Raw genomic sequence first — 19439 nt, forward strand, 5'->3', positions numbered from 1 at the left:
TGAGACGGAGTCTTGCTCTCTCGCCCAGGCTGGAGTGCAGTGGCCAGATCTCAGCTCACTGCAAGCTCCGCCTCCCAGGTTTACGCCATTCTCCTGCCCAGCCCAAGTAGCTGGGACTACAGGCACCTGCCACCTCGCCCGGCTAGTTTTTTGTATTTCTTTGGTAGAGACGGGGTTTCACCGTGTTCGCCAGGATGGTCGCGATCTGCTGACCTCCTGATCTGCCCGTCTCAGCCTCCCAAAGTGCTGGGATTACAGGCCTGAGCCACCGCGCCCGGCCTTATTTTTCTTTTTCAAAATTGTTTTGGCATTCTAGGTCCTTTAAATTTCCATATGAATTTAGAATCAGCTTTTTGATTTCTACAAACTTAAGTGCTAGGCTTTTGATTGGGGTAACATTGGATTTATATGTAAATTGAGGATAATCCACATAACAATATTGAGTCTTCTGGTTTCTGAAAGTGGGATAACTGTTTTCAACATTCTTTTTAAGATTTTTCTCATAGGATTTTGTTAAATTTATCCCTAAGAATTTCATATTTTTGATGCTATCATGATGGTATCCTTAAAATTTCATGTTTTCTTTTGGGAAATGTCTGTTCATATTTTTGCCCATTTTAAAATTGGATTATTTGTTTATTTTCCCATGAATTTGAATTCCTTATGTATTCTGGTTATTAACCCCTTCAGATGAGTAGTATGCAAACGTTTTCTCCCATTCTGTGGGCTGTCTTCTTCACTTTGTTGTTTCCTTTTCATGTAGAAGCTTTTCAGCTTGATGTTACCCCTTTTGGCCATTTTTGCTGTGGTTGCCTGGCTTTTGAGGTCTTACTCAAGAAATCTTTGCCCAGACCAATAGTGCCCTGGAGCATTTCTCCAGTGTTTTCTTCTAGTAGTTTCACTGTTTTAGGTCTTAGATTTTTAAGTCTTTAATCCTTTCTGATTTGATTTTTGTGTTTGGTGAGGTAGGGGTCTAGTTTCATTCTTCTGCATGTGGATTTCCAGTTTTTCCAGCACCATTACTGAAGAGACTGTCCTTTCCCCAGTGTATGTACTTGGGGCCTTTGTTGAAAATTAGTTGACTGTAAATGTGTGGGTTTACTTCTGGGTTTTCTGTTCTGCTCCATTGGTCTATATGTCTGTTTTTATGACAGTACCATGCTGTTTTGGTTACTAGCATTGCAGTACTTTTTGAGTCAGGTAATGTGATGCCTCCAGCTTTCTTCTTTTTGCTCAGTATTGGTTTGGGTATTCTGGGGCTTTCTGATTCCATATAAATTTTAGGATTTTTTTTTTTTTTTTTAGTTCTGGGAAGAATGTCATTGTTATTTTCATAGGGATTACATTGAATCTGTAGATTGCTTTGGGTAGTATACAACTGTTTTTTGTGTATTGTATCCTATAATCTTACAAAGCTCACTTATTCTAGTTATTTTGTAAGTTCATTGGGATCTTCTATATGGACAGTCATGTTGTTTGTGAATAAAGATGGTTTTACTTTTTCCTTTCTAATCGGAATGCCTTTTATTTTGTTTTCTTGCCTTATTGCTATTTTACTTCTACATATGCTATTAGCCCCACTGCATTGCCATTGTTTTCATTTTAGTAGTCAATTACCTTTTAAAGAGATGTTTTTAAATGAAAAAAAAAAGAAAATAAACCAGCATTGCTTATATTTATTTACATATTTGCCATTCCTAGTCTTCCTCTTATATTTGTGTGGCTTCAGATCATATGTGTTCTTTCTGAAGAACTAGCTTTAGCATTACTTGTAGTACATATCTGCTGGCAATGCGTTTTTTTCAGCTTTTCAAAAGAAAGCTAGAGTGTATATATTAACATCAGACACGGTAAGCTTTAGAAAAGGAGAATATTGCTAGGGAAAAAAGGGACATTGTACAGTGTTAAGAAATCAGGCCAGGAGTGGTGGCTCACATGTGTAATCCCAGCACTTCGGGAGGCCAAGGGGGGCGGATCACTTGGTCAGGAGATCGAGATCATCCTGGCCAAAATGGTAAAATCCCATCTCCACTAAAAAAAAACCAAAAAATTAGCCGGGCATGGTGGTGGGCACCCAGCTACTCGGGAGGCTGAGGCAGGAGAATGGCGTGAACCTGGGAGGCGGAGCTTTCAGTGAGCCGAGATAGCGCCGCTGCACTCCAGCCTGGGGGACAGGGTGAGACTCTACCTCAAAAAAAAAAAAAAAAAAATTATTGGTTAATGGTTTTTTCTTTTAGTATTTTAAACATACCTGTATTAGTCAAGGTTCCCTAGAGGGACCAAACTAATAGGAGATATATATATACACACACATATATATATATATGTATACACACACACACACATACATATGTATATGTATTAACCTACATGATCACAAGGTCCCACAGTAGGCTGTCTGCGAGCTTGAGGAGCAAGGAGAGCCAGTCCGAGTCTCAAAACTGAAGAACTTGGAGTCTGATGTTTGAGAGCAGGAAGCGTCCAGCACAGGAGAAAGATGTAGGCTGGGAGGCTAGGCCAGTCTTGCCTTTTCATGTTTTTCTGCCTGCTTTATATTCGGTGGAAGCTGATTAGATTGTGCCCACCAGATTAAGGGTGGGTCTGCCTTCCCCAGCCCACTGACTCAAATGTTAATCTCCTTTGACAACACCCTCACAGACACACCCAGGAACAATACTTTGCATCCTTCAATCAAGTTGACACTCAATATTAACCGTCACAATGTCTTTCCATTTTCTTCTTCATTGCATGGTTTTTGATGAGAAAAGTTGTTATTCTTCCTTTGTTTCTGCATTTTTATGTAATGTGTCTTTTTTCTTGGACTAGTTTTAAGGGTTTTTTTCTTACATATATGATTATTACTTGTCAATTAAAAATAAAACAATTAAAAATATTTTTCTTTATTATTGGTTTTTACCAATTGATTATGATGTGCCCTGTGTGATAGTTCATTATGTATATTTTGCTTGGATTTGTTAAGTTTCCTGAATATGTAGGGTTATAGGTTTTACCAAATTTTTAAAAATTACATCGATTCTTCTTCTCATCTCTTTTATGTTTTTTCTCTCTCTTTTTCTTCTTTTGAGACTCCACTTACACATATGTCAGGTCCTTCTTTAGCCATCTTGGCTGGAAACTGAAGTCTTTCTCTTTTCCCGCCAATTACCTCAGAGACCATAACTCTTCCCTTTGGCTTTGTTGTTCTTGTAGCCTTTATCCGATTTGGTTTTTCTGCCTGTCTGTTGAAAGAACACTGGCCTGGCATGCAGAACCTTCAGGTTCTAAGAATCCCAGCTATGCTGTTGTCTTTTGGGGTAATATCTCTTTACCTGTCTATAAAATGAGAGTTTATCAAGGCATGTTCTAAGGTTTCTTCTTCTTTGTGATTCTGTTTTATAACATTCTTTTTAAAAAATATTTGTTTTTATTCACGGAATTTTCTTTTGGTGGGGTCATTCCTTTAGTTAACTACTTGCTGTGGAGCATCTGCTGCAGGTCTGAGACAGCACAGGGCCCTGGGGCCACAGGGCCTCTCGCAGCCCCAGGGCAGCTGGGAGGTGGCCTGACATGGTCTGGAAGGAAGAAGAGGCTGTCGGGAGCCCGGCCTCCTGGGGGGTGGGGAGGGCGCTTTGGACACTGACACCCAAGCTCAGGTGGGAGGGAGGGTGAGAAGTGGGAGTCCCAGGCAGTGGACAGCAGATACAAAGTCACCGAGATGAAGGTTCTTGGTGCATTTGCAGGACTAAGGGAAGGACTCTGCCCCTGAGGCTCGGAGCAGAAGTTAGGAGGGGTTTCTTTGAAAATTGAAATTAAAGTGTAGGTTTCCTCTCTAGCAGTATAGATCAGTGCAGTGTCTGGATTCTGGCCAAGTTCAAATTCTGACTCTGCCACTCTATGGGTAACAATTTGCATAACTTCTCTGAGCTCCTTTTTTTTTTCTAATTTTTTTTTGAGACAGAGTCTCACTCTGTCACCCAGGCTGGAATGCCATGCTGTGATCATAGTTCACTACAGCCTTGACCTCCTGGGCTCAGATGATCCTCCCTCCTCAGCCTCCTGAGTAGCTGGGACCACGGGCACACACCATCACAACCACTAAATTTTTATATTTTTCTTAGAGGCAAAATCTTGCCTTCTTCCCCAGGCTGATCCCCAACTTCTGGGCCCAAGCAGTCTTCCCACCTCAGCCTCCCAGAGTGCTGGGATTACAGGCGTGAGCCACCTTACCTGGTCTCTTTTTTATTTTTTTAATGGGATTAATATGGTTTTTATCAAGATTTAACAAACTACTGCTACTACACGGAAAGCTCTTAGCACAGTTTCTTTATAGAAGTAACCAAGAAGGGTAAATTGTTATTCATTATTTTATGGCTTATACATAGCTTTTATTTCCTTGTTGATAGTATAGTTTTATATAGTTAATGTGGTAGGATCATTAATATTCTCCAGTAACATCTATTCTTTGGTAGAACTAATTGCTAAGTTCGTTAGTTGTCTGACTAAAGACAGCTTTTTGAAGAGTGTCTGGCTGTTTTCTGTTACTTTAAAACACCATGTTCTCAACCCATAAAATACACAGTGGTCCTCAGAAGATCTTTTGAAACCCATGATCCTGTATGAAAAGTATTGAATGTATTAGACTATAGATATCTTCAGGTTCCAAAACTATCTGTTACCCCAAAGCTTGGGAACTACTGCTTTAAACTTAATGTTTTCAAGTCCGTTCCAGCCTGGGCCTGCAGATGCTGTATAACTATCTGTGGGATCGAGGCTGCCTATTCCTTCTGGACTCTGAGGTGCTTGAAAATAGCTCATATGCAGTGACTCTGGTCATTGGGCTTGGCTATGACCCGGTGTGGACCTGTTCATCCAAGGCAGCTATTGTGCACAGAAATGGCATATTTGATTATGTCATACATATTTTTTCTGTAACTGTATAATTCTTTATTAACATTCTCCGAGTAGCTGTTATACAATGTAAATTTTTAATAAGCTCATATTGTTAGCCTTAAAGAATTAGTTGGGGGAAAATGTGGTTCATGTTCAAAGAAAAGTAAGTACTAGGCACAAACTTGTCATCTCTGGATTGAACCCTTTTCCATTACTGCCTGCATTGACTTTGGTTTTTGTACCTGCCTGGTAGGGCTCCTCTACTTTTTCATACCAGTTTTCAGGGCGAGGGGTAGGAGGGATGCATTTCCACCTCTAGAGCAGGTGCCGATTAACCTTTCTGGAACTAACTATTGAGGCTGTTACTTTGCCAAAATTAGCCTCAGGGAAGTCCTCAGTAGACTGTTTCTTTATCTTTATTTTCCTAGGTTAGCAATGGAAAGATTAGGTGGGGGAGTGGGAGAAGGGAGGGCTCTGCTAGGTGTGTTTCTCTTACCTGGTCACAAACTCTGCCAGGCTATCTTTGAAATAGCAAGAGTCCTCTTGATAATTAGCTCTCAACTCCAGGCAGTTCCCTCCCTGCCTTATCCTTTCAGTGATGGCCTCTTCTAGCAGGAATGGGAGGAGAAGATAACTGCTTAATAGAAAAAGTTGGCCATATCAGGGATTCTTAAAAAAAGATAGTTATATATATATATTTTTTCTTTTTGAGATGAAGTCTTGCTCCATCACCCAGGCTGGGTATAGTGGCGTGATCTTGCCTCACTGCAACCTCCACCTCCCAGGTTCAAGCTATTCTCTGCCTCAGCCTCCCAGATAGCTGGGATTACAGGCATATGCCATCACACCTGGGTAATTTTTGTATTTTAGTTGAGATGGAGTTTCATCATGTTGGCCAGGCTGGTCTTGAACTCCTGGCCTTAAGTGATCCACCCGCCTCAGCCTCCCAAAGTGCTGGGATTGCAGGTGTGAGCCACTGCACCTGGCCAAGATGGCTACATTTCTAAAACTTCTAATTTTAATCAAAGAATGGATATTCATAGGCTGACCTGGTGATCTGAGCCAAGGCCTTGCCTTGCTTGGCACATGGACCCTCTGCCTTCATCCATAGATCACACTTGTAAGCCCTCATCTACATTTCCAGGTTCACTGTCTTACGTGGAGTGAGAAGACTTATATGTCAGGCAATGCAAATGTAAGCCCTTATCATTTTTTACAGTGTGTTTACAGTATTTTCTGCTTGTTTTATCTACTCCTAATTTGACAGCTATATTTTAATAACTCATTTTTATTGAATCTTTCTGAAGAATTCAAACTAACATTCAGAAATAATAGCACAGGACCTGACTCTTAGTAAACAGGTAACTCCTGTTGGGAATAGCTGTGCACGAGCCTCCTTCTGGATGGGGCAAACTGGGAGAGTGACTGAGGAAACGTTGCCTAACTTCTTTAGGTATTGGTTTGCTCATCGGTAAAATGAGGATAAGAATCTTACTTGGTTGATTTGGTGTGGGAACTGAATCATATGTGAAAGCTACTTCCCTGTCCCTGGCCTGTTATAAGAACTCAAAAAAGGTAGCTATTATTTTTATTATCAATATCATCCCAACAATTCCCCTTACCACTGTTATTCCTAGAGAGTAGCCTCTTCGCTCTGAGTGTTCATTAAGCCCTGGGATTAGTCAGTGTGTTTTATAGAGTGGATGGAAAGATTAAGTTAATTCAGTGGTTGATGTTGTTGGAGACCATTCTTGGTAAAATGCATAGTCTTAAAGTGAATTTACTCATTATGCGTTTAGTAATGTGTCAGGGCACATAGTAGGTGTTCATTAAACACATAATGAATAAATTTACTTTAAGACTATGCATTTTACCAAGCCTATGTGCTAGGCTTGGAGAATCCAACAGTAACTGGACACAGTTTTGCCCTCAGGAACGTTTATTGTGTAAGGACTTCTTGCAGACAAACAGTGAACTTCATGTTGCAGGAGGCTGGCACAGGTTGCCATCACCAGGGCACTTGAGGTGTGAGGAGAGTGGGAAGGCAAGCCATTCTAAAGAGGCTTCACCCTAGCTGAGACCTTAGGTCTAAATGGGAGAGAGTAGATAGGGAACAGATCTTCAGAATGCTGTGGGAGATGTGAAACATGGGAGTAAGTGAAGGGAGGTAAACAGTGTCAAGGTCGGCCAGATCCTGCAGGTGTTCCCATGCATGGTCCCACTTACTCCAGCATCCTGGTGGCACAAGGGAGGGATCTCATCCCATCCTCAAGATGAGAACACAGAAGTGTGGACAGGAGACGTGACGAACTCTGGCCACACAGCAGTGAGTAGTAGTTGTGGGATTCATCCCATTCCAGGTGTGTTTGACTCCACAGCCCATGAATTCAACTACCCACTGCACAGGAGGGAAAAGAGCAGGAGAGGAAGAGGGGCTGGACATGGTGGCTCATGCCTGTAATCCCAGCACTTTGGGAGGCCAAGGCAGGTGGATTACCTGAGGTCTGGAGTTCAAGACCAGCCTGGCCAACATGATGAAACCCTGTCTGTACTAAAAATACAAAAAAATTAGCTGGGTGCGATGGCAATGCCTGTAATCCCAGCTGTTTGGGGAGCCTGAGGCAGGAGAATCACTTGAACCCGGGAGGCAGAGATTGTAGTGAGCTGAGATTGGGCCACTGCACTCCAGCCTGTGCAGCAAAGAGACTCCATCTCAGAAAAAAAAAAAAAAGAGAAAGAGGAAGAGGAAGGATGATAATTGGCTCATTTTTGGCCGGAAGGAGTTGGAGGAACTTGTTGGATACCTGTGTGGAGAGGTGTGGTTGGGTGTTCTGGGGCCACAGATATGGATGGATGGGAATGTATGTCATGGCGTCAGTGACGCTACATGAGTACGTTTAGAACAGATGTGGAGTGGACTTTCTGTCAGAGTCTTGCTAACAAGGCCAAACTGATTTGTTTTTCCTTCAACTGCTTTAACCTGTTTGCACAGCCCTGCGTGGTGAGCAGGGCTTCTTAAACAGCAGGGCTTTCTTAGAAGTGAGCATCTGCTCCCTTGCTGGGTTCTCCAGTAGAGGAGTGGTTCCCTTCACTCATGCATTAGACAGACTGCACTAAAAGAAAGGCGTTCGGCTGTTCTTTGTTACTCTAGTACCTATTACTTTTCTTACGGGGTTCTTCAACTGACCGTTTTATTTTGGCTGAATTCTCAATGTTGCGATTCTTAGAGACTTCAGCTGTGAAGGTAGAACGCATGTCACAAGGCCATGTCTTTGCCCAAGTGTGACTTGTCACAGTTGATACACACTTTTGAGTGTGGGTTCCCCCCACTCCACTCTTCCTTTTTAGATGGATTTGAAGACTATGGTCCAGATTGTGACAACATGAGAGTAACAGCCTTCTTGGACATTCCAGGCCAGGATAACCTGCCTCCACTCACTCGCCTGGAGAAGTATGCTTTCAGTGAGAACACCTTCAATCGGTAAGCCCAACCAGGCCTGTGTATGTTGATAACTCTCTGTTGTGTGCTTTAAGCTGACACTTGGGGCCACTTCTCTGTGACAGCTTCGAGAAGACTTCATGAATGATGAGGTAGGTTGAATACAGATTGTCACCGGGATGCTGGGCTTCTATCTGAATGGTACCATCTTACTAGGCTTTTTCATTATTTTTGCTGTTGTTTTTTTTTTTTTTTTTTTGAGACGGAGTCTGGCTCTGTCTCCCAGGCTGGAGTGCAGTGGCCGGATCTTAACTCACTGCAAGCTCCGCCTCCCGGGTTTACACCATTCTCCTGCCTCAGCCTCCGGAGTAGCTGGGACTACAGGCGCCCGCCACCTCGCCCGGCTAGTTTTTTTTTTGTATTTTTAGTAGAGACGGGGTTTCACCGTGTTAGCCAGGATGGTCTCCATCTCCTGACCTCGTGATCCGCCCGTCTCGGCCTCCCAAAGTGCTGGGATTACAGGCTTGAGCCACCGCGCCCGGCCGTATTTTTGCTATTGTTTTGCTGAACACCTGGTAAGCCGGGAAGGAAATGGTGATGAATTTCATGGTGTTTAAGTGATTAGGATTGCTAACTGGGTTTCTTTCACATATGCAGTACTCAGAACTAAGTCACGCATTCCTTAATTGAGAAGCACCAAGAAGCATCAGTTGGAAGCATTGTCTGCCCGCTTTGTTTTTTGACTGCACTGTGCATCAGGGACTTCGGTGGCAATGTGTCATGCCATGCTCTGTTGTCACTGTGTACCGTGTTCGCAGGGTTCGACTCCAGGCCCACACTGGCTCAGCAGATGACCTTGATTCTTAATATCTTGAAGAAAGCAGAAACTAAGGCTTCCCTTTCCATTTACGTGCTACCCAAACTTCTGTGAATCTGAAAGCATTCTCCCCTCCTTTCTTAGCAGAAAGTCTCTCTCCTCCTGTTCTGCCCTTTGACGGGCCCTCTCTCCCTGATCCCTCGCCCCCCTCAGGTCTCCCTGATCCCTCGCCCCCCTCAGGTTTGCCTTCTGTCGTCAGTGTCTCCTGGCCTGTTACAGGTGCCTTTTCACCCCACTTGAAACCCTGGCTTGTCTTGTTCTAAACTATCCTCTGAGGTTTCTTCCCCAGGTAGTCCCTAACTACAACACTTGCCAAGAATTGATGGTACTCACGTAGCCTCTTTCCTTACCTTCACTGGCTCTTACTTTCAAAAATTACATTCTGGCCGGGTGTGGTGGCTCACTCCTGTAATCCCAGCACTTTGGGAGGCAGGAGTGGGCGGATCATGAGGTCAGGAGATCGAGACCATCCTGGCTAACACGGTGAAACCCCGTCTCTACTAAAAATACAAAAAATTAGCCAGGCGCGGCAGCAGGCGCCTGTAGTCCCAGCTACTCGGGAGGCCGAGGCAGGAGAATGACATGAACCCGGGAGGCAGAGCTTGCAGTGAGCCGAGATCACGCCACTGCACTCCAGCTTTGGTGACAGAGCAAGACTCGGTCTCAAAATGAAAAAATAAAAATTACATTCTATGCCAAATATAGGCTAAGCCCTTTCATCTGTTAAATCATAGAAAACTCACAAGGATGTTGCTGGATGGATCCATTTAATATTGCAGGATGAGTCCATTGTTATTCTCCTTTGATGCTAGGGAATGATGATACCCTGAATGATGTCTTTTTTCTTTTTTGTCTTTCAAGTTTGGCACCTAGCTATCACCAAATAATGTAATTTAATTTTATTGTTTCTGGACTTTATGTGAAATCATACAGGATGCATTACTTTTATGGATTTCACATATATTAATATTTTGAATTTGTTCTTTTCATAATAGGATTCTTGAATATACTGGCATTTATCCATCTACTATCGTTAAAGAACTGAAAGCATTTTGACTATTACAGTTTTGCTATGAACAGTCTTGTAGGTGTATCTGGGGACACACAAGTATGCATTTCTGTAGGATACGTACCCAGGAAAGAAATACTATGTGGTGGTGTATGTTTATCTTCTGCTTGAGTAGATAATGCCAGTTTTCCAAAGTGGTTGTGTCATTTATACTCCTACCTTTGCCTTACTTTTTTTTTTTTGAGACAGAGTCTTGCTCCTTTGCTCAGGCTGGAGTGCAGTGGTGCGATCTTGGCTCTGCAACCTCTGCCTCCTGGGTTCAAGCAATTCTCCTGCCTTGGCCTCTCAAGTAGCTGGGACTTCAGGTGTATACTACCATGCCTGGCTAAGTTTTGTATTTTTAGTAGAGACAGGGTTTCACCATATTGGCCAGGCTGGTGTCAAACTCCTGACTTCAGGTGATCCACCTGCCTTGGCTTCTCAAAGTGCTGGGATTACAGGTGTGAGCCACTATGCCCAGCCTTACCTTTGCCCTACATTTTATCTGCCAATTGGTATTGTCAAGATTTTTGTATTTTAGCCAATTTGGTAGTTTGGTAGTGTATATAACGATATCACTTTGTGATTTGAATTTTTATTTTCCTTACTATGTGTTTAAACACTTTTTCATGTTCGTTGAACATCTGTATTTCTATTTTGTGAAGTGCCTGTTCAAATCTTTGGTTGAATTGGTAGGGAGAGGATGGATTGTTTGTCTTTTTATTATTGATTTGTAGGAGTTCTGTGTATATTCTAGATTTCAAACCTTTATTAATTTTGTATGGTAAACATCTTCAACTGGTGGATTGTGTTTAAACTCTCTTTATGGTGTTCTTTTGGTGACCAGAAGCTATTCAGTTTTCTTTTTATTGATTGATTGATTGATTGATTGAGACTTTGGGTAACAAGGTCACAAGTCTTGTTCTGTTACCCTAGAACAAGACTTGTGTGCAAGTCTTGTGCTAGAGTGCAGTGGTGTAATCATAGCTGGAGTCTCAAACTCCTGGGCTCAAGAGATCCTCCTGCTTCAGCCTCCTGAGTAGCTGCCATGACAGGAGCGTGCCCAGCTACTTTATTTTGCATAGAGACAGGGTCTCACTATGTTGCCTAGGCTGGTTTCAAAGTCCTGGCCTTGATGGTGGGAGCGCTGCACCAGGCACACAAGCTATTCACTTTAATGTGGTTAAATTTATTGGCATTATCCTTAATAGTGCATTTGGAAGCTTTTTTTCTCTATTTCTTTATATTGCTTTAAAGCCTTTATTTTTTTCTGTGAAATAGATATACTATAGTTCTGCAATCTACCTGAACTTAATTTTTCTGTATCATATGAAAAATGGCTCCAGCTTCATTTTCCTAATGGTCACAATGTCATTTATCAAAAGTATGTTCTTTTCCCACCGCGCTGGAGTGCCACCTCTGTTACAGTCCAGCCTCTGTTTACAGTCTCTGTCTGCACTCTCCCCTCTCTTCCAGTGGTCCCCTCAGCCAATACCACACTGTTTTGGTTACTATAGATTTATAGTGAGTCTTGATATTTGATAGAACAAGTCTTCCCATCTTGTTTTTCTTCTTTGGCATGACTTGTTATTCTTGTTCCTTTGTATTCTCATATAAATTTAAAATCCAGCTCACCAGATTCTAACAAAATGAGACAAAACAGAACATCTATTAGGGTTTTGATTGGGTTTGCTTTGAATCTGTAGGTCAATTTGGAGAGTATCGCCCTTTTTACAATGTGTAGACTTCCAATCCATAAACATGGTACATCTTTTCATTTATTTAGGTTTTCTTTAGTTTCCCAGTAGAGTCTGATCATTTTCTCTTTGTGCTTTTTTTGGTTGTGTATTTTAAAGGAAATTTGAGACATCATATTTTATCCAATTAAGGACTTAGAACAAATCTAACTGTAGTATCATTATCACACTTAACAAAATTAACAACAGCGCTTTCTAGTTTATCACTCTATGTCCAGTTTTCCTATCTAAAAAATACCTTTTTATGGTTGATTTGTTTGAATCATGATCCAAATAAGGTCTACACATTTCATTAGGTAGATGTGTCTGTTAAGTCTCTTTTTGTTTACAGGTTTTTTTCCTTTTGGTCTTAAACTCTTTTTAATCTCGAATGGTTCTCTCTTTCATCTTTCTCCATATCATTTATTTGTTGAAGTGGTCATTAGCTTAGAGAATTTTCCACATTCTGTATTTGGTGGTCATTATTTTCATGGTATCATTTTCCCTGTCTTTTCTGTAAACGGAAAATTACATTTGGAGAATTTATTATATTCTGCTTCAATTTTTTTTAAAGCAATACTTCATATGTTGTTTTGTGAAGTTCTTATTACAAAACACCAGGAAACAATGTCTAGTTGTCACACTTTTAGAGATTTCATATTGAGCAGTGGGCTCAGGTGTTTTATTCTTTCATTATAAAATTCCTCACCAGTCTTTCTTCTGATGATTTCAGGGTTCACAAATAATCATAGCTTAAACCTGTTATTTCATTCTGTGTTGGAAAATGACAATTTTTTTTTTTATTGTCTGCGACATCTGTTGTGTCCCCATTTCCATCCTGTTATTTGTTATTTGTGCCTTCTCTCTTTCTTTTTTCCCCCTAGATAATTCTTACCGGAAGGTTATGAATTTCATTAGTTATTTCAAAGACTCAGGTTTTGGCTTTGTTTCTGTTGTATGTTTGTTTTCTATAATAGTTCAGTAATATCTGCTCTAATTTGTAGTATTTTTTCCTTGGCTTTTTTTTTTTTTTTTTTCCACTTTTGGGATTTAATTGCTGTTCTTTTTTTTCAAGGATATTTAGTTCAGTTTTTTTTTTTTTTGGCTTTTCTTTTGTAACATCTGCATTTTATATTGTACACTTTCCTCTTAAGTACCATGTTACCTCAAGTTTTGATATATAACATTTTTGTTATTTCTCAGCGCAAGTATTTTTAATGTTAATGATTTCTCCTTTGATCATTTAGTTATTCAGAAGTGTGTTGTTTTATTTCCAGATATTTGAGGATTTTGCAGATATCTTTCTGTTATTGATTCCTGGTTTAATTCTTTTGTGGTCAGAGAACATACTTTGTATTTTTTCTCTTTTTTTTTTTCTGAGACAGAGTCTTGCCCTGTCGCCCAGGCTGGAGTGCAGTGGTGCGATCTTGGCTCACTGCAAGCTCCGCCTCCTGGATTCACGCCATTCTCCTGCCTCAGCCTCCCAAGTAGCTGGGACTACAGGTGCCTGCCACCTCGCCTGGCTAGTTTTTTGTATTTTTAGTAGAGACAGGATTTCACCATTTTGGCCAGGATGGTCTCGATCTCCTGACCTCATGATCCGCCTGCCTCGGCCTCCCAAAGTGCTGGGATTACAGGCGTGAGCCACCGTGCCCGGCTTTATGGATTTTTCTAGGGATTACAGTATACTTCTTTTATTCATCATGACATATGTTCAAAATGATACCACTTTGCATGCTGTAGAGTTGGAGATGTTGCATAAGAGCCTCACAATAGTGTTCTTCCACCTCTTCCCCTCTGTCTTTCATGCTGTTATTTTACTATACTTCTACACAATTCATAAATTTCAGAATAACTTTTTAATATGTTTGCTTTATATAGCAACTATCTTAAAGCAATTACAAATAAGAAAAATATCTTAAAATATTTACCATCTTTTTTTTTTTTTTTTTTTTTACCATTTTTAATGTTTTTTGTTTCTTTTTGTAAAATGCTCATTCCCATCAGGTATCCTTTTGCCTCAAGAACTTCCATTAACAATTTTTGTTTTGTACAAGACTGTTGTCAGTGAATTATCTCAGCTTTTGTTTGTCTGAAAAAGCATTTCATTTCCATTCTTTCTTTAATAGGCTTTATTTTTGGCAGCATTTTAGATTTACAGAAAAGTCGAATGGGAAATACAGGAAGTTCCTGCATTCCGTAGCTGCCCAGTGTGTCCCGAGTTTCCTCTAGACCCTCCATGCTGTTCATGCTCATCTTAAAGTCCTCGCCTCATCCTTCCAACATCCCAGGTCTCTGCCTAACTTCTCAGCCTCACACTCCTCATCTCTCTGGCTAGTCCCTCTGTGTTCTTTTGTGTTTTTGTCGTATCCTGTGGGCACTCTCTGTGGGTCCTGTCCCTACTGGTCTTCATAATTTTCTTGTTTACTTCCAGGCCTAGACTGTAAAGCTCCTAAGAGCAGGGCCTGGACCTTGCTTATCCTGGTATCACAAGCTTCTTGCATTGAGTCTAAAGTTAGTTGGGCTTAACACATGATTATAACTGAGTGATGGAGTGAGGGAAAGAATGAAACAAAGAATGAAACAAAGACACGGAGGGCTACTTCCGTGGTTGGATTTCCAGGGAACATTGGTTACATTGCCACGTAAAATTAAGCCATCCTCTTTTTTTTTTTTTTTTTTTGAGGTGGAGTCTTACTCTGTCACCCAGGCTGGAGTGCAGTGTTAACAATCTCAGCTCACTGCAACCTCTGCTTCCTGGTTCAAGTGATTCTCTTGCCACAGCCTCCCGAGTAGCTGGGATTACAGGCACACGTCACCATGCCTGGCTGATTTTTGTATTTTTAGTAGAGATGGGATTTCGCCATGTTGGCCAGGCTGGTCTTGAACTCCGGACCTCAAGTGATCTGCCTGCCTTGGCCTCCCCAGCCATCCTCTTTATATTTAAAAAAAAATTCATGAACATAATATATGCCCATTGAAATATTTAACAACTTCAGGAATTTAAATAGAGTTTCCCTCCCTTCCCCACTACAACCTTGGGAAGAGCTGTGAAGTTTGGTGAGTACCCTTCTAGATTGTTTCCTCAATAAGTGTATGTACATATGAATGTGTTTATGTGTACATGTATTGCACATGTATACCTTAGTGTAACTTGTATTAAGAAATGGGCTTGACTGGACGTGGTGGCTCACGCCTGTACTCCCAGCACTTTGGGAGGCCGAGGCAGGCGGATCACGAGGTTCAGAGATCCAGACCATCCTGGCCAACATGGTGAAACCCGGTCTCTACTAAAATACAAAAATTAGTTGAGCGTGGTGGCATGTGCCTGCAGTCCCAACTACTCAGGAGGCTGAGGCAGGAGACTCACTTGAACCCGAGAGGCAGAGGCTGCAGTGAGCGGAGATCGCACCACTGCACTCCAGCCTGGGGATAGAGGGAGACTCCGTCTCAAAAAGAAAAAAAAAGAAATGGGCTCCTACCATATGCAAACATTTTCACCTTTTTGCATTTAATGTATCATGGATATCTTTCTAACTTACTACATATCTAGAGGTACTAAGACCATACAAATAGTTGCATGGTGTACCAGGGTATAGATAGATCATAATTTATTTAAGTTTATCTCTATTCATATGTTGTTGGCAGCTCCTTGTCTTGTAATCTAGTGACTGGCACTGTAGAGGGCTTACGGTGTGCCACTACCCAGCTTTGTGCTTGCTACATGTCATGTCGCTGAGTCTCCCTGCACTCTGCTGAGTCAGGCAGGGTTTCTCTCTCTAGAGGGCCGCTTTCTTCTTTCATCTTATTAACAAAGCTGACAAACAAGTGAGAAGTATTGAGGCCGAGGCTTCAGGACTCTGCTCATCCACTGTGGGCTCTCCAGGTCGTTGCAGAGCAGCCAGGTTTTCCAAAATGGTGGTTCCAAAGCACCAATTTGTTTGAGTCTTTACCTCTCTCCTGTTCTGTTGCGGAGTTGTCTCTGCTTCAGGGGTCCTCTCTTTCTTCTGCTTCATTTCCTCGCTTTCTTTAAGAGGGCAGATCCCTTGTGCTTGTGACCACTTAAGGCTGGATGTAGATTTGCCTCTCTGTTCTGTGACCCTAGAAGCAGATTGGGGATCTTAGTTGCTTGATTTCCCAAGGGAAGCTGAATGAATGTGGTCTAGTGAAATGTAATTAGTGACTTTCTCTGCAGTGCCTATTTTGACTTTCCCAAACCTCTTGACTGCCAGATCTTGATCTTTCATCCCAAGGGTGGTATAAATCTCCCTGGGTACAGGCTTGAGTTGATGGATTTCTTCCTATAGTATACTGGGCCAAAGGACTGCCCCTTTGAATTCCGTATTTCTAGTCTTTTTTTCCTGCAAGTCAGGGTGGATTTTCAGCTTCATTGAATTCTTCTGATGCATGCATGGCCAGAAATGACTTTCATTGTTCCTGGATGGTCCGCTGCTCAGAGGAGTGGACAGAAGCAGTCAGGGGCCCCTTTCTACTTGATCAGAGAAAGGCTTCAGGAGCTCCAGTTCCTCTACTTGCATGGGAGGCCTCCAGATCACCCCAGGCCACTGCTGATGGCCCTCACTTTTTCCCTCATCAATGTCTTTGTTTAAAGAGCTTTTATTGAGGCATATTTTGCATGCAATAAACTTCACCCACTTTAATGGTTCACTTGGGTGAATGTGGTAAATGTATACCGTAATCCAGCCATTGTCACAATGGAGTTCAAAAGTTTCAGTCACCTGACAAGTACCCTTATTTGCCCCTTGGCTCTCTGGCAGTCCCTCCCTCCCTGACCACCATAGGCCCAGGCAACCACTGACCCTGTTTCTGATGTTTTCAAAATATTTTGCCTTTTCTAGAATTTCATATAAATTCAGTCATATGGGATGCACTCTTACATGTCTGGCTTCTCTTCCTTAGCAAAATACATTAGAAATTCATCCCTGTTATTATCAATAGTTCATTCCCTTTTATTGCTGAGTATGTACAGATACTCTGTGTTTTATATTGCATTCACCAGTTCTGGGAATGCTAGAGTTTTCCATTTTGTGGCTGTTATGAATAATGCTTATATGAGTATTTGCATTCAACTTTGTGTGGACATAGGTTTTCATTTCATATGGGTACATGCCTAAGAGTGAAATTGTTGGGTTGACTGGTATGTTTAGCTTTTAGAGGAATTGCCACACTGTTTTCCAAATTACCTGTACAATTTTGCATTTCTACCAACGTCTGTGGATTCCTATTTCATGTTTTGCCAGCACTTGGTATTGTCATTATAATTTTAGTTCTTCTAGTAGTTGTAGTGTTACCTCATTGTAGCTTTTGCATTTTTGGCCTTGTGTTTTGTTTTGTCTTTAAGCTTTTGATTTTGAAATAATTTTAGGTTTATAGGAGTGTTGCAGAGACAGTACTGAGAGTTCCCTTATACACTTTGCCCAACTTCTAATGCAGTGGCTTTCAATTATGGGTAATTCTGCCCCCAAAGGATCTTATACAATGTCTAGATATATTTTTGGTTGTCACATCTTGGGGCACAGAGGGTGCTACTGGTGGGTAGAAGCCAGGGATGCTGCTGAACATCCTGCAGTGCACCAGACAGCCTCTCCCCCCACCAACAAAGACTTACCTATTCCAAAGTATCAGTAATGCTGAGGTCAGGAAACTGCTCTCATCTTTATGGCTTAAATAAGCATGTTACATTGATCAAAACTAAGAAAGTAACATTGGCATCGGTGTACTGTTAACTAAATTACAGATTTGACTTGGATTCTGCATTTTTCCATTCATGTTCTTTTTCTGCTCCGGGATCCCATCAGGGTACTACATTACATTTATAGTTGCCATATCTCCTGAGGCTCTTCCATCTGTGATGGTTTCTTGTTCTATCCTTGTCTTTCAGGATCTTGACAGGTTTTTTTGTTTTGTTTTGTTTTGTTTTGTTTTTGAGATGGAGTCTCACTCTGTTGCCCAGGCTGGAGTGCAGTGGTGCAATCTTGGCTCACTGCAAGCTCTGCCTTCTGGATTCATGCCATTCTCCTGCCTCAGCCTCCCAAGTAGCTGGGACTACAGGCACCCGCCACCACGCCCGGCTAATTTTTTGTATTTTTAGTAGAGATGGAGTTTCACCATATTAGCCAGTACAGTCTCCATCTCCTGACCTCGTGATCCGCCCACCTCTACCTCCCAAAGTATTGGGATTACAGGCGTGAGCCACCACGCCTGGCCTGTTTTGTTTTGTTTTGTTTTGTTTTTGTGACAGGGTCTCGCTCTGTCACCCAGGCTGGAGTGCAGTGGTGCGATCTCAGCTCCCTGCAACCTCTGCCTTCTGGGTTCAAGTGATCCTCCCACCTCACCCTCCTGAGTAGCTGGGACTACAGGTGTGTGCTACTATGCCTGGCTAAGGTTTGTATTTTTTGTAGAGATGGGGTTTCGCCATGTTTCCTAGGCTGGTCTCGAACTCATGGATTCAAGCAGTCTGCCTGCCTTGTCCTCCCAAAGTGCTGGGATCACAGGTGTTAGCCTCTGCGCCTGGCTGACTTGTAGTTTTCTGAAGACTTGTGATGTTGAGAATTTTTTCTTGTATTTCTTGGCTGTCTGTACATTTTGTTTTGTGAAGTTGTTAAAATCTTTTGCTTTTTCAAAGAATAAAACAACTTTATTGAGATTTAGTTTATGTGTCATCCGTTTCACCACTTTAAAGCGTACAAGTTGATGATTTGTAGTATATTCACAGAGTTGTGCAACATTGCCACAATGAATTTTAAAACATTTTTATCACCTCAATAAGAAACATGGTTCCCATTAGCAACCACTACCCATTCCTCTCCAATCTCCCAGCCCTAGGCAACCACTCATCTACTTTGTGTCTTTATTGATTTGCCTATTCCAGGCATTTTATAGAAATGTAATCATACAGTATGTCATCTTTTGTGACTGACTTGGTTCACTTAGCATGCTGTTTTCAGTATTCATCCATGTTTCACTGGAGCCCAGGAGTTCAAGGCTACAGCGAGCTATGATCGTGCCACTGCATTCTAGCCTGGGTGACAAGAGTGAGACCCTGGGTTTCAAAAAAAAAAAAAAGCTACATCAGTATCCTCGTTCCTTTAATAATGTTCCATTGAATAGATACATAGTATTTTGATTATTCACTCATCAGTTGAGAGATATTTAGGTGGTTTCCATCTTTTGGTTATTAGTATTAATGTGCTGAGCTCATTTATGAACACATATTCTTTTAATTGGGCTGTTTGTCTGCTTATTACGGAGTTATAAGAGTACAAGGATTGCCGGGCATGGTGGCTCAGGCTTGTAATTCCAGCACTTTGGGAGGCCGAGGTGGGCAGATCACGAGGTCAGGAGATCGAGACCATCCTGGCTGACACGGTGAAACCCCATCTCTACTAAAAATACAAAAAGTTAGCCAGATGTGGTGGCGGGCGCATA

At 41.7% G+C, this 19439-nt stretch overlaps 1 protein-coding gene across 1 annotated transcript in view; it reads left to right on the plus strand.

The window, feature by feature from the left end:
- Window positions 1-19439, plus strand: part of LOC105507991 (serine/threonine-protein phosphatase 4 regulatory subunit 1-like) — a 94800-nt gene that overhangs the window by 29113 nt on the left and 46248 nt on the right. Inside the window, 1 exon segment of the mRNA XM_011936728.1 lies at window positions 8239-8375. Within this exon segment, the coding sequence (XP_011792118.1) occupies window positions 8239-8375 (137 nt within the window).

Source organism: Colobus angolensis, unplaced genomic scaffold, assembly GCF_000951035.1.
Source record: "Colobus angolensis palliatus isolate OR3802 unplaced genomic scaffold, Cang.pa_1.0 Scaffold156, whole genome shotgun sequence".
Lineage (NCBI taxonomy): Eukaryota > Metazoa > Chordata > Mammalia > Primates > Cercopithecidae > Colobus > Colobus angolensis.